This window comes from Embiotoca jacksoni, unplaced genomic scaffold (assembly GCF_022577435.1).
Source record: "Embiotoca jacksoni isolate LCO1_2020_lvr unplaced genomic scaffold, fEmbJac1.0.p SCAF_48, whole genome shotgun sequence".
In the NCBI taxonomy this organism is placed as follows: domain Eukaryota; kingdom Metazoa; phylum Chordata; class Actinopteri; family Embiotocidae; genus Embiotoca; species Embiotoca jacksoni.
In genome coordinates this window covers 2149376-2163139 of record NW_027185401.1, presented here as the reverse complement: position 1 = coordinate 2163139, position 13764 = coordinate 2149376, and the positions used below count along the sequence as shown (strand labels likewise).

General features: G+C 40.5%; 1 protein-coding gene across 1 annotated transcript; it reads right to left on the bottom strand.

The window, feature by feature from the left end:
- Positions 1–4146: 4146 nt before the first annotated feature.
- Positions 4147–11942, bottom strand: LOC138210703 (uncharacterized). The gene is made up of 4 exons (XM_069169993.1): positions 11896–11942; positions 11502–11621; positions 11240–11341; positions 4147–8800 (listed from the first exon to the last, which is right to left on the bottom strand). Exons 3-4 carry the CDS (start codon positions 11331–11333, stop codon positions 5169–5171), a joined length of 3726 nt encoding a protein of 1241 aa, XP_069026094.1. The 5' UTR covers positions 11334–11341; positions 11502–11621; positions 11896–11942; the 3' UTR covers positions 4147–5168.
- Positions 11943–13764: the final 1822 nt, after the last annotated feature.

Sequence of the window (13764 nt, the reverse complement as noted above, 5' to 3'; positions counted from 1 at the left end):
ACAGAAGGAGGTACAGAGAAGAAACGGGCTGATTTCCTGGAAATGCTTGTGGAATGTCAAGCTGCCACACGGTGGTGCCAACATGCTGACGTGAAGCCGGTATAATGGTTTCATTGATGCCTCGTAGTTTCGCTTACAAGCACGCCCAGAACGTATTGGGTCATAAACAACAGTATTTGATTGATATTCTTTGTTACATAACAGTTTATTATCATGTTTTTTTACTTTCAGCTTTTGCAACATTCTTTAATAAAGTCCATATATATGTGTGGTAATCTCTCCACATTTAAAATGTTGTTTATTATCATTTATAGGGCCAGTTTAATCTCATCACTCCTACTTGCCCTGATGCGACACCAATATTTTCAACCTTTCCACTCACCTGATTCCAAACAAACCCTCATGCACCAGTTACCCTGCATGAATTTGGACTTTTCCTATTTGCCTGCTTCTTTTGTATTGATAAGTTGATTTTTGCCCATCTGTCGCCAGCCTACACCTTCCTGCAGACTTTGTCTCTCACCTTTCTACTTCCATGATTTCACCCTGAATTGTTTCAACTTTCTATCTTTGTCTTAGCCGTGTCTTATGCTGTGTTTCCAAATAACATACTTCCCGTAGTACCGGTCATATACGACTCTATCGACTGTAATTTCAAAGTTCACAGCCGAGTCAATTACTTATGCTCACTGTTTGATCGACATGCAGTTGTACAGCACGACCGTATGTCGTTTTAACTGTAAAATGTGGCATGACAAGGTGTTAAAATTGCACACACTCAATTTCAAGTCGGTCTGATAAATTCCGTAGAAGGAGTCTTTTAAAAATATTAAATTAAAAATATCCGACAATCTGTTGAGTCGCAGCTCCAATGAGACGGATACCGGAATCGGTGTTGAAACTCGCTGCCTCCGACAGCAGAGGACCGTGTGTTGATCTACATTAGAGGTCCGCTGACGTTAAATCACTCTTTTCTGATGAAATGCTTTAAAACGTGACAGCTCGGCTTTCACTTTGGTTATCTGTCACGTTGTCAATGCCGGCGCCGGTGCCGTGAGCAGTATATGGTGGGAGGCTGCCGGTATTTCCACCGGCACGTACCGTCTCCGACGTCGTTAAAGTGAACAAGATTACAACTGTAGTTTTCCACAAGTGGTGCAGATCCTTTCAGGGACATGTGCCGCTCGTTTTTCACAGACACAAACGTTTCCTAACAGGCTGCTCTTCATCCAGCGGGACGGGAAACGATATGTCCCGGTGGAAATACGAGCAGCATACCGCTACGTGTCCCGCTGAAGGGATCAACATGCTGATGGCAGCATGAAATACAACCAAAGTGAATGCTGTGCTGCCAAAGTTAAAAGCGTTTCAATAGGAAAAGATGAATATAACACAAACATCACTCCGTGTTGTTAAAGTCAGTCCTGAAATGTCAGGTGTTTCCAGAAGCAGCAGGGTGTGTCCATGCTGCGTGAGTCCGAGTCAATCCACCAATAGAAACTCCGTCTCCAGCGTATGCCCCGCCCACTACATCCAACTCAACTCGTAGGTTTTTGATTTGGGAGAAAAGGTTTTAAATTTGCAGCCAAAAAGTCTCGTTTCATCAGCAAAATTCTCAATTCTGTGACTAAAATGAACAAAACTTCAAGAGCAAATTTGTTTGCAATGCAAATTATTTATTCTTAGTTTTTATATTTTTACTTACAACCTTGATTTTTGATTGCAGTGCGAGAAATTTGCTCTCAAAACACCTTTTTTTTTTTTGCTCGCATAATAAAGACACAAAAATACCTTCATATTTAGCGGGCGCTACGGAGTAATGTTGCCACAACCATTCCTGAAACCCATCTCGCATGTACATCACCAACACTTCTGACATGAGTGCCAAGTTTTCTGGCTCCTTTAAGCCCTCCGAAATGAAAATCATTTGAAAAGAAAAAAAAAAAAAAACAGAGAGAAGAAGAGTTCCTTCAAAAAATACACAACATAAGCTTTTGCACTGTTTTGGTGCTCAAGGCCCAAATAATAATAAACATCGTAGAAGTGATCTGCAACTTTTGCAGAGAAAGAAGAGCTCTGAACTGATTATATTGCGTGGTAATTAAATCAAAAAGAGGGATCGCAAACCGTCCAATAAGATTTTACAAATGCGAGATCTGACTCGATCTGATTGGAAACCCGGGGACACGATGTTCCGCCCACAGCCAGAACCTCACTGCATCGCAGGCCTTTTATTTGAGTTTATTTCATGTCACATTCAGCAGTCAGATTGTCCAGTAGATACGTGGTGAATCTTATAGAAGCTTACTGCATTTTTACTTTTAACAGGACTTGCAGGTTTTTTTTTCGTCAACAAAGTATTTTGGAAAATGTTACGATAAAAGTCTTCACTTGTGTGAACAGGTGTAAAAAAAGAAAAATCGGAGTATTCTTGGGTACGTTTTGAAGTTCTCCAACTCCTGCACCATCGGTGTTTTGTACATTAATGCAATAATGAGTTTTTTCATAAATCTGAGAATTGTGAGAAGTGAGGGAGAGAATATCAGGGGAAGGTCAGACAATAGGGGACAGATTTCAGTGTAACACCGGCTCTCTGAGTCTGTGCAGTTTGGTCGAATTTACATATTCTTCACCAGCTGTTATTAAGTAATTTGTTTGTTTTATTATGATGATGAAGTTAAATTGTATGTAGTGTATAGACAAAAAAAATGGGTGACTAGTTAAGGCTGTAGTTTACATTATAACCTGATGATCTCCCCTTTTAGGAAGATCATGGTAGCAATAAAGCAGCCACAGCAAAAAAACATATATATCAAATGCATTTAGAACATTTGGCAGTACAGTTTGTGTTGTCAGAAAAAAACCTAAAGGATATTTTTCAAAGTTCACCGCCCCCGCAGATGAGCAGATTTGACCCCGCATGACCCCGTTGGTCAAAACGCCACTGACATCATACAATGAACCGCCTTCATAAGTTAACCCTACTGAGCCACTGTTGGCATTAGCAGCAGTTTACTCACCAAAAACAAAGCGAGGTTCGCGTCAAACTTCGCTTCTTTACTCCTCAACAGCAGTTATCTCCGGTGGTGGATGGTAACTCGTCTTCTTCTGTTTTCCTGAAAGTTTCAGCCGTTGTTGTGTCTAAAGTTTCATTTATCATCACTGAAAGTATGAATTGACACACTACGTCTTCTTCTGATGCTGAAATTAGGGCAGACTTTACGCCACGGTGTCTGACCGTACCACCTTCTGGTACAAAGTGGTATTGCATGACAAGCCGGGCTAGCGCTCACTGGTTAGCGTGCTAACTTCAGTCAAAGTCTGCTTCCATAGACGACATAGACTTCTCTGACCAAACATCAACGCTGCTACTTGTACACATCCTCTGGATAGGTTTAGACCATTTTCGAACATTTTAAAATGAAGCCTTTCCCATGCTCACCGTATAGGCTACTGTATAATATTTACGAGGTGTCTAGACATTGAAAAAGGAGAACATACATGGGATAAATCCTTTTTGATCACATTGAATGATGTAAATGATTATCTGGCAGCCCGCTTTTTAGTAGGCAAATTACAGGTGGGCCCGCAGCACTATCAACAGGATTATCCACTTGTTCGATTGTCTCCACTGTATTGGCACATGGCATTGACGTAAATAACAATAGAAGTGCTTCCTTAAATTTAGTTACAGCACCATTAGACTGTCAGACATCTACTGTGATGGAATTGCTTCTCAATTGCCTCATTATAAATTTACGTCGTTAACAAATGGTCAGACAAAGGGCAGTTTTGAGGAAACACTATTAAATGTTCCGTTTCTATGCCATACATCAAAGCAAGATCGATGGTGTGACTAAAACGGCGTGTGGGTTTATTGACATTTTGAGAAAAGACAATTGAGTAGAGTAAATAATGAAATGCAGTGCTGAGGCAGCCATTGTCCACAGCAGCGTGAATATTAAAGTTACCTACTTTGATCACTTTATCTGAACAAAATCAGATAAAAAGTCTGAAAATTCAGATTAAAAACTCTCAGTAAGTAGCGGGTGGGCAATAAACAACAAATACAAAATGTACTACTACTAACAACTATCAGACTTTTAAGAACCAAACGGTAAAACAAAATGAACTCTTGACAAACTCTGTATTCAAAAAGCAGTTTTATAACTTCAGATTGCAGAAAAGTAAAGTACAAATCTGAAAAGCGAAGGGAGTTGGATTCAGAAAACAAAAACACCTTCTTAACTTTAGTTTTTAAACCCATCATGGTACTTTGCCTCAACAGCTCAACATTCTTAATTGGTTAATAATCAAAATAAGAAAGTCCCAACAGTCTCTTATTGGTCTTCGATTAACACCACAATTGTGTTGTCGTTACATCTTTGGCCACTAGATGGAGCACAAAGGTTTGCATGAAACCTAAAGTTAACCTTGTTTACAGAGATAAAAACACGTGCCTGTCTTCAGGCCTGGAGGCTCTTTGATTAGACAGTCGCTACCTTTCACTCCAAATCACTGTTAAAAAGAACTTGTGCAAAAATGTCTCGCTGACATGACATAATGACCGCAGGAACAGGGTTGTTACTTTCTCAACATAATACAATAATCTCTGATTGAATATGAACACACATTTTGGTTATGAAAATAATATGGTTGAACAAAATGAACACTTCTAGAGTATAAAAACTGAATATATAGAAAAAGACAACTGCTTTCAACACGATATTTTGCAAAAAATTTTCCATTTGTTCTTTAAACACCACACAGCTCTTTTGTCTTAGAATAATCGTTATATTTTACATATTTTAGGGTAAATATCCTGTTTGCATTTATAATTCAAAACTTTTGCATTGTTTTGTGTTGCATATTCTGTTATACAAGACATCAAGACAAATTATTGATGGCAATCTTCTTTGTATCTGAAAGCTCGTCTCAAACTTGGGATTTTACGAGAACAGTTTACACCAGTTAAACTTATGAAAACTCTCCTGGCCAAAACTTTAGGAGTGTTTAAATTATATCACAAGCTAAAGCAAAGGCAGAACTGAGGAAGAAAATCTATATGCTACAAATGCAAGGATTACTTTTGTTTGAATAATGTTTAAACGTGGAGAAATTTGTGTCTTTGAGGATTTATATAGATCTTTTCTTCACGGTTTGCAAAGCTACAAATAGAAATGGCGAAATAAATTACGACTAATTCTGTCAAAAAAGCCTTCCCCCCTCATGCCTCTCAGGAACTGAACTCGTTCCATCCAGCCTGGTTTGGCCTTTAATGTCTCTCCCTCAATAAGCAGGTCAAAGTACATTAAAAGATTGAGAGGATTTGACTTCAGTGATATCTCTCCAAGTTTGGTCAGATACTCTGCTGACTCCCTCATCAGTTCCTCCACCTCATTCTGCAAATGACGCTTTTTAACTTCCAGTTTTTCATTCAGTACATCGACAGGAACAATTGTTTTCTCCCCTGAGACTCCGACATACTTTTCTTTCAGCTCCTTCACTGCTCGTTTTTCTGTAACTTCCTCATACTCCCACGTGTACTTTTGCAAAAAATGCACACTATGGTGACATTTTCCTGGGCAGCTAGTACAGAATCCATATGATCCCTCTGCAGCACAGTCGGTTTGATCTGTAGCATCAGATGTTGAACAGGTGACATGACACTGCTGACAGTTGATAAGAAAATCTGCAGTTGGTGAAGTATGCTCTTTATAAGGCTTCATGACAGTGACTTCAAACTCAAAGTTATTATTTTTGTTTATCTCTACCTCATGCTTTCTGAGTCTTTCGGTTATCTCTTCTATCTCATACATTTCAGCGAGTCCAAGTTTAATCTGTTCCTGCAGGTTTTCGACTGAGTTTTCAAGCTTCAGTCTTTCTCTGAGGACTTCCTTTGTCATTGTCAAGCTGTTGGTGTCCATGACACCCAGAGCAGCAAAAAACTTCTTCATGCTTTTTGGACCCATGCTCCAAAACATTTGATTAAGGTTTTCATCATCCTCATCATCTTCATCACGCTGATCACCATCATCACCAGTGTTGTGAGCCACAGATGATGTGTTGTGTGCAAACAACGCTGAATCATTGAATTTGAAGTAAACTGGCAGACCGTCATCGGTTTTAGGACATGGGACATCTGAAGCACTGATCGCCTCTAGAACTGGGGGAAGCTGTCCATCAGCAAATGTCACCAGAACTCTGATGTTTTCTGCCACATCTTTGCCAAAGATTGGGAGCACTGAATCAAACACATATTTCTGTCTTGCTGTGAGTTCTGTTGAAGCAGCCGGCGCTACAAAACACACAGCATCAACTTCCTTGATACCATCCTGAGCAGAGAAGAGGTCACGTAGCTGCTCTGTGACCAGTTTGTCTCTTTTTATGTCTGTTGTGTCTCCAAATCCTGGAATGTCAACGATGGTCAGTGAGTAATCTATTTTAAAACCCTCCTGGTGGTTGATTTTGTACACGGTGACTTCAGACGTCTGGCTGTGACCTTTTGATCTCAAATGAACTTCGTTGATCAATTTAAATCGGAAATCGTCTTTCCACTCAACACCAACAAGGTAGTTGATCATCCCATTGATGAGAGTGGACTTTCCTGATCCGGTCGCTCCAAGAAGAACAATTGTACGATTCTTCCCGTCACGTTCTTCACCAAAGTTAAACCTCCGGCAGCCATTTATTTTAATTTCTTCTTCTTTCAGAGGCAGTTTGTAAACTGATGGGGATTCAGAATTTATCTTTTCACTTCCACGTCTGAGGGATTCTGCGAGACGTCTAAATGTTTTTGTGCCGACATAAACTGTGTTGCTTTCTTTGCTTGTTCCAGCTTCACCACAATCACATCTGACCCTGACTGCATACTCTGTCTCTGACTGAAGTCCTGAAATGGTTTCCTTTTCACCACTTGACTTTTTTTGTTTCCACTTGAGTTCTTCTTTCACCTCAGTGCCTGTTTTTGCGTACTCCAAGATGTATCTTGAAATCTGGACATCCTGTCTGAGCTCAGCAGGTTTTTTCCAGCTAACTGATATCTCGCATGAGTTTGCTTCAACTTGAGGTTCTCCAGGAGGGCAGCAAGGTAAGGTCTTAATGGAATCACTGACTTCATTGGCTGGTCCGACACCTGCTGAGGTCACTGCTCTGCATCTGAACATATACTTTGTGTTCGGCCTCAGATCGCTCACCGTGACTTCTTCAGCTTTTGATTCTGTCTTTTGTTGCCATCCATCCTCTCCACTGACACAATACTCAACAGAGTAGGAGGTGACGTTCTCTTCTCCAAACCTGGGAGGAGAAATCTTCAGTGTCACACTGTTGTGGTTTATTTCACCCACTGTCACAGTTTCAGGTTTTGAAGGCGGCTCAAAGTTCTCACTGACGGAGCGGCCATCTTTGTAAAGGTAGATGGTTGAGCCTTTTTGTGTCTCATTTGTTAAACCCACTGTCAGGAACTTAATGTTCTTGTTCTCTTTGTTGGCCTCTTCAAAATCATTGAAGAGCTTTGTTTTCTTCTTCATCTCTGCTATTTCTGCAAAGGTGTACCATGGTTCCTTCTCTACATAATCAGTGTGTGGATCTTGAGGGTCATCTGGTTTGGTTGTTCCTTTTAAGTAGTCCGATAAAGCTGAGAGGTACGGTTCAGCCCTTCCCAGTGAGGTGAAAACAAAACACACAACATGATCTGCATTCAGAAGTTCTTCGTACAGCTTATTTTGAGATGGGATGATTGCAGTGTTTTTCATCATTTTGGTGAAACACCTTAAGGTGTTGTTTTCACTCTCCTTGCAGTCCATCCACTTATTCAGGTTTTTACTGTTGAAAGATGAAGAACGTATCTTCCCCAGGATCTCTGCAAGCTCAGACTCCTCTTCTCTTCCTCCCCGGATTGATGGAAGTTTATTTGCCAAACTTTGTTGGAATTTCAGCTTGAACTGAGAGCAGTTTTTTTTAAAACCTTTAAGCTTTTCACCAATCTGTGGGAACTGCTTTGCAGTGGTGGTGTTCATTGCATCATTGCACCTCATGTCTATCTCATTGAAGTCCTCCAGGACATGCTGACAGTCTCGAACTAATTCTCCACTTATCTGTCGGACGAGTTTAGCAGCAGAAGAATCTAAACTTGTCAGAGGCAACAACCAGACTGTCATCGGTACGGCATTTTCTCCGTTGGGTCCCAGTAAGTTTGGAAGGCTTTGGCAGATATCTACTGCTTCCTGAAAGGATGTTGGAATTTTCTGAAGGCTAAAGTCTCCATAAAATCTGCAGGAGAATTTATGATCACATACTGTTTCCTTTTCTTCCATTTTAACAGAGCCTTTGCCCTCCATGGCAAGGGTGCGGATTTTATCGATCATCACTTCCAAGTTGCCCTGAATGTCTTGATGATTTTCCTTCTCAGACACCTCACGGTCAAACACAAAGAAGGCTTGTGCCCCGAAAACAATAGCAGTGACTACATGTGTTGCCAAGCCTTTATCAAACACATCTGAATGCCTCACATTGCCTCTTCCAAGATGATTCATGGACAGCTCCTTGAACGTTGTTTTCCTCTCATACTTCAGAGTTACTCTGGCCTGATTCTTGGAGGTTTTATTGTCATTCATGTATTTGGCAGATCCACCAACGTTAACCAGCCCACCCAAAAAACTTGCCTTGAGTGATGCCTCAACATTAAGTGTTGACAATTTGTCTTCAATCGAGTCAGAAGCTACCATCTTAAAATCTACATGGCTCTGTGGTGTTTCTCCAATATCTTTCATCAGTTCATCGCAGTCCCACAGTGTCATTCCTGCAGAAGATATAAAAAAAACGAGTTCAGTTTCCAAAGCTCCACAAGGTGTTTTTATATCAAACAAGATAGATTGATGATCATAGAAAGCATATTCAATGTCAGAATCATTTTAAAATCTCAAATGTGTACACCAGTTAACTTCCCAAATGATCTGCTATTGTTAGCATTATGATTACATAAACATTGCTTGGCTTGTTCAAGATCAGCTGAAGGACAGAATTCTTATCTTTTAAAGAATCTTGTTGCAGCATTTTGAGGTATTTGGTGACATGATAAAGAAGACTAGGTGATGTCACAATATCCAGGACTTCAATTTCCATGTTCTCCAAAGGCAACTGGACTTGTTTGAGTTTTTTGAAGGAGTTTCATCTCTCTCCAAAAGACCTCTTCAGTTTTTACTAATTTGAGGCGAGTCTCGTGATTTTACCCTTTTGTGGGGTTGTTCACACCTTGATTCATTCAAGTCGCATCTGAGACCCACCCGACCACAGTGACGTCACCCATTGGTTTGTAAACTGAAGTTTTGTATTTCACTTGAGAAGTTAAATGGGAATCTACGGAGGCTGAGCCTTTTTGGAGCTAAAACCTAGTGGCCTCCTTTGGCGCTGCAGTTAATGGTACTTCTGCAACGACCTAATATTTTTTACTGGGAAATTATGTCCACTTTCATAAACAATCTGTGTACCGCCAGTCGAGTCGTTGGGGTCATATGAGTCATGGCCAAGCTTCCTTGGAAGGGATCCCTGGACTGCATTGTAAGTGGATTGTCTAAAGCCACGCAAATGTTGATTGATTTATGATGACTTTTTAATTGGATTTTTGAAATGAAGGATACGTTGGATATAGATCAATAATTTTGCTAACATCCCTGGATACAGAGCAGGCTTTTCTAAGTCGAGGTTGTATTACTTGTCATAGTACCTGTGGTACATAGTATGATAATAAGGATAGATGGATCTGATCAAATATGGAAGCAGTAGCTGACGGTAAAACTTCCTTCAGCAGTTTTCTTGGGATGGGGCCTAAAAGACATGTTGATTGTTCAGATAAAGCAATTTTTGAAGTTTACTCGGAGAGATCAAGAGGAGGATCATAAATCTAAATCAGCTCTTACAGACATTGATAGATCTTTGGCAACTGTGGTTAAGGATGCGATTTCATTTTTACCTAATATTCACAATTTTGTCTGTAAAGAAGTTAGTGAAGTCATTACTAAGGAGAGCTAAAGGAAAACGAGACAGTTCGACAATCGTTCCTGGCTAAAAATAAATTGTTCTCAATTAGTGGAATGCCACTTCCTTTCCAGCTTTTATTGGGTCTGAACATTTCGCTACAGTTCAGTACAGCTCGTCTGATTGGATATCCTTTTTAACGTTAGGAATGCTTCTTAAGCTTTCTGGGGACGGAGGTCTACGCCCAGTACGATGGAACAACTGGAAACGACCCCCTATGGAGGGTGCCCAGACACATCTATTCGGGGAGTGAAGTTGGGCTACGGTTCGCACCAGGCTATAAAATCTCATCACTTTGTCATTTTATCGTGTTATCTTTGTCTGAAATGTTGTCGTAGTTAGCAGATTATGACCAGATATGGGCGCATCACCTGCGCGTGGTGAACAAAGGGGCCACTGAAAACAAAGAGCAAAGTAAACGGAGGTTCCCTGACAAACATAACTAGAATGAGTTGTTGTTCCAGTTTGCCACAGCTGAGGTCGTTCGGACTGAATGTTTTCCATCAGATGCTTCAGAGCGTCACCGTAGAACTCGGTGTTGGCTGTCAGACCCTGGGGGACAAATTCAGTGCACGACCCTGCGCCTGTCAAAGAAAAACCACTTGGCTCTCCTCCTGACTCGACGCACCCTTTTGTCCAGGACAGTGACATTAGGCCCCGTTCTGAGACGTTAAGGTTATAGCTCCCCCCCTGCTTAGTTCACATCACGGTACTGGCTCTGTTCACACACAACAGGAGCAGTCTCTGAACTTTTAGATTGCCCTTCGTATGAATTTGTGAGGTCATCTTGAACTTTGACCATCAAAGTCTAGTTCATTCATTTCATCCTTGGGACCAAATGAACATTTATGCCATATTTGAAGAGGCGCCCTCAAGGCACTCCGAAGATATTGCTCTCACAAGAATGGGATGGACGGACGAATAGACATGTTTCCTTATGCAGTGTTTTCAAGCCAAATGTCTAGCAGTAATTTATGTGTTTATTCAAATAAACCAAAGATAATATTGCTGCTGTGCAGAAGGAAATGGCTGCCAGTGATTGATTACAAGAATACATTTTGAAAGGCATTCATTATTGGGATATAAGCTGAATCACTAACCAAGAACTGATCAAAGGTCAGAGGAGATAAAGATACTTAGATATTAAAAGTTTGGTGAGGATGCATCAAAGATCTTGTAAGACGTGTAAAATGTGAATTCTTACCAGGGATGAGTAAATCTTTGCGGCAGTCGTACAGCATCCCGAGGCGGAAAGGCCGGCCGAGCGCCGCCACCTCCATCGGACCACCGACATCCATCACTCAGTCTGAAGGGGCCAGAATGAAAAGTAGGTAAGTTCACGTCTCCTGTCATTTGTCCTGTCAAAAGGTCTATAATAATCAAATTATAATTACAAACTGTTAGCACACATTTTTAATCATCCTGACGTTTTCCCTTTAAATGAGAAGTATCTAAGAAAACGGTACCTGTTTGTTTTCAGTCCACGTCATCCAGGTTGAAGTTGTTTCAGTGGAGAGAAGACCCAACAAAGGACAATTAAAGCCGTTTCCCAGTTAAAGTTGAGTTATAAACAGCAGCAGGAGATTCTGTTGAGAAAAACTTGTATTATATTTGTGGCAAATGTGGTCAAAAGTTGTGACTTTGTTTGGTTGGACCGTGATTATCTATATTCTGCACTCAGTCAAAATTCTAAACTGTCAGCAAATTTTAGCATTGATTCATTGACTAACTGTTTCTTACAGCTTACAGTATTATTGAGTAATTAATCAATTATAAAACAATACATGCCTCATCCCCAAACTAAGTCCATTCATGCACACTTATCTGGAACCAACAACAAAACAGCAGCGGTGTACTTACAGGAGAAAGGTGTGGGACTCTCTGAGGCGGTTCTGCGGTTCCTTTATTTATATCCTCTCTGAGCGGACAAACTGACAGAAGGAGGTACAGAGAAGAAACAGGCTGATTTTCTGGAAATGCTTGTCGAACGTGAAGCTGCCACACATGCTGATGTGAAGCCGGTATAATGGTTTCCATGATGCCTCATGGTTTCGCTTATAAGCACGCCCAGAACGTATTGGGTCATAAACAACAGTATTTGATTGATATTCTTTGTTACATAACAGTTTATTCTCATGTTTTTTTACTTTCAGCTTTTGCAACATTCTTTAATAAAGTCCATATATATGTGTGGTAATCTCTCCACATTTAAAATGTTTTTAACTATCATTTATAGGGCCAGTTTAATCTTGTCACTCCTACCTGCCCTGATGCGACACCAATATTTTCAACCTTTCCACTCACCTGATTCCAAACAAACCCTCATCCACCAGTTACCCTGCATGAATTTGGACTTTTCCTATTTGCCTGCTTCTTTTGTATTGATAAGTTGATAAATAATTACAAACTGTTAACACACATTTTTAATCATCCTGACATTTTCCCTTTAAATGAGAAGTATCTAAGAAAACGGTACCTGTTTGTTTTCAGTCCACGTCATCCAAGTTGAAGTTGTTTCAGTGGAGAGAAGAACCAACAAAGGAGAATTAAAGCCGTTTCCCAGTTAAAGTTGAGTTATAAACAGCAGCAGGAGATTCTGTTGAGAAAAACTTGTATTATATTTGTGGCAAATGTGGTCAAAAGTTGTGACTTTGTTTGGTTGGACCGTGATTATCTATATTCTGCACTCAGTCAAAATTCTAAACTGTCAGCAAATTTTAGCATCGATTCATTGTGGGATATAGATCTGCTTAGTGCATATGAGGGCTCATATGTTGTACACTCCTTGGTTGTCTTCCACCAAAAAGTCATGTGTATTGATGTATCCTTTGTTGGTTGGTGGAGGTGGTGGTTGTCTTCCTTCACCCCCTGGAGTCCTCCAGACATAATAATGCCTCAAAGAACAACTGCATGTGACCCCACAGGTTGCAGACCACCTCCTGTGACCTTTTGGTTTGGCCAAGCAGTATCACTCTCATTTACATACACAGCCTTTTGTCTACACCTTAAGATTAGTAGTTGATAATACGACCTATATATAAGTAATATGATATGATATATATATATGTTGTATTATTGTACACATAACCTAGCACAGAAACTCAAAATATATACTGACTGTAAGCATTGTAGAACACATTGCTTATGCAGGAACTTATCACGTCGGGGTCACGTGGGGTGCAACTCGCTATCAGACTAAAGGGGATGTGGTTCAAACGGAGGACAGTGGAAAAGTACTGAGACAAACATGTGCAAATGTTCCCGCCTCACCGTATGTAACGCCTCTTCCTATAGTATAAGTGTGTGTGCCGGAAAGCGGGAAGTCAGACTCCAACAAAGAGACCTCAGGTTGATGTTGGGCTCTCCAAGATATCTTGTATGCTATGCAGGATGTCTTGTATGCTATGCTTAATAAAAATAAGCTAAGAACTAAAACTGCCTGAAGACTGCTTCTATCAACGGACTCGGGGAAACAAATTGGTGGTTTCAACACTAACTGTTTCTTACAGCTTACAGTGTTATTGAGTAATTAATCAATTAGAAAACAATACATGCATCATCCCCAAACTAAGTCCATTCATGCACACTTATCTGGAACCAACAACAAAACAGCAGCGGTGTACTTACAGTAGAAAGGTGTGGGACTCTCTGAGGTGAGTTCTGCGGTTCCTTTATTTTTAACCTCTCTGAGCAGATAAACTGGTTGTTATCTGTTGACAGAAGGAAGTA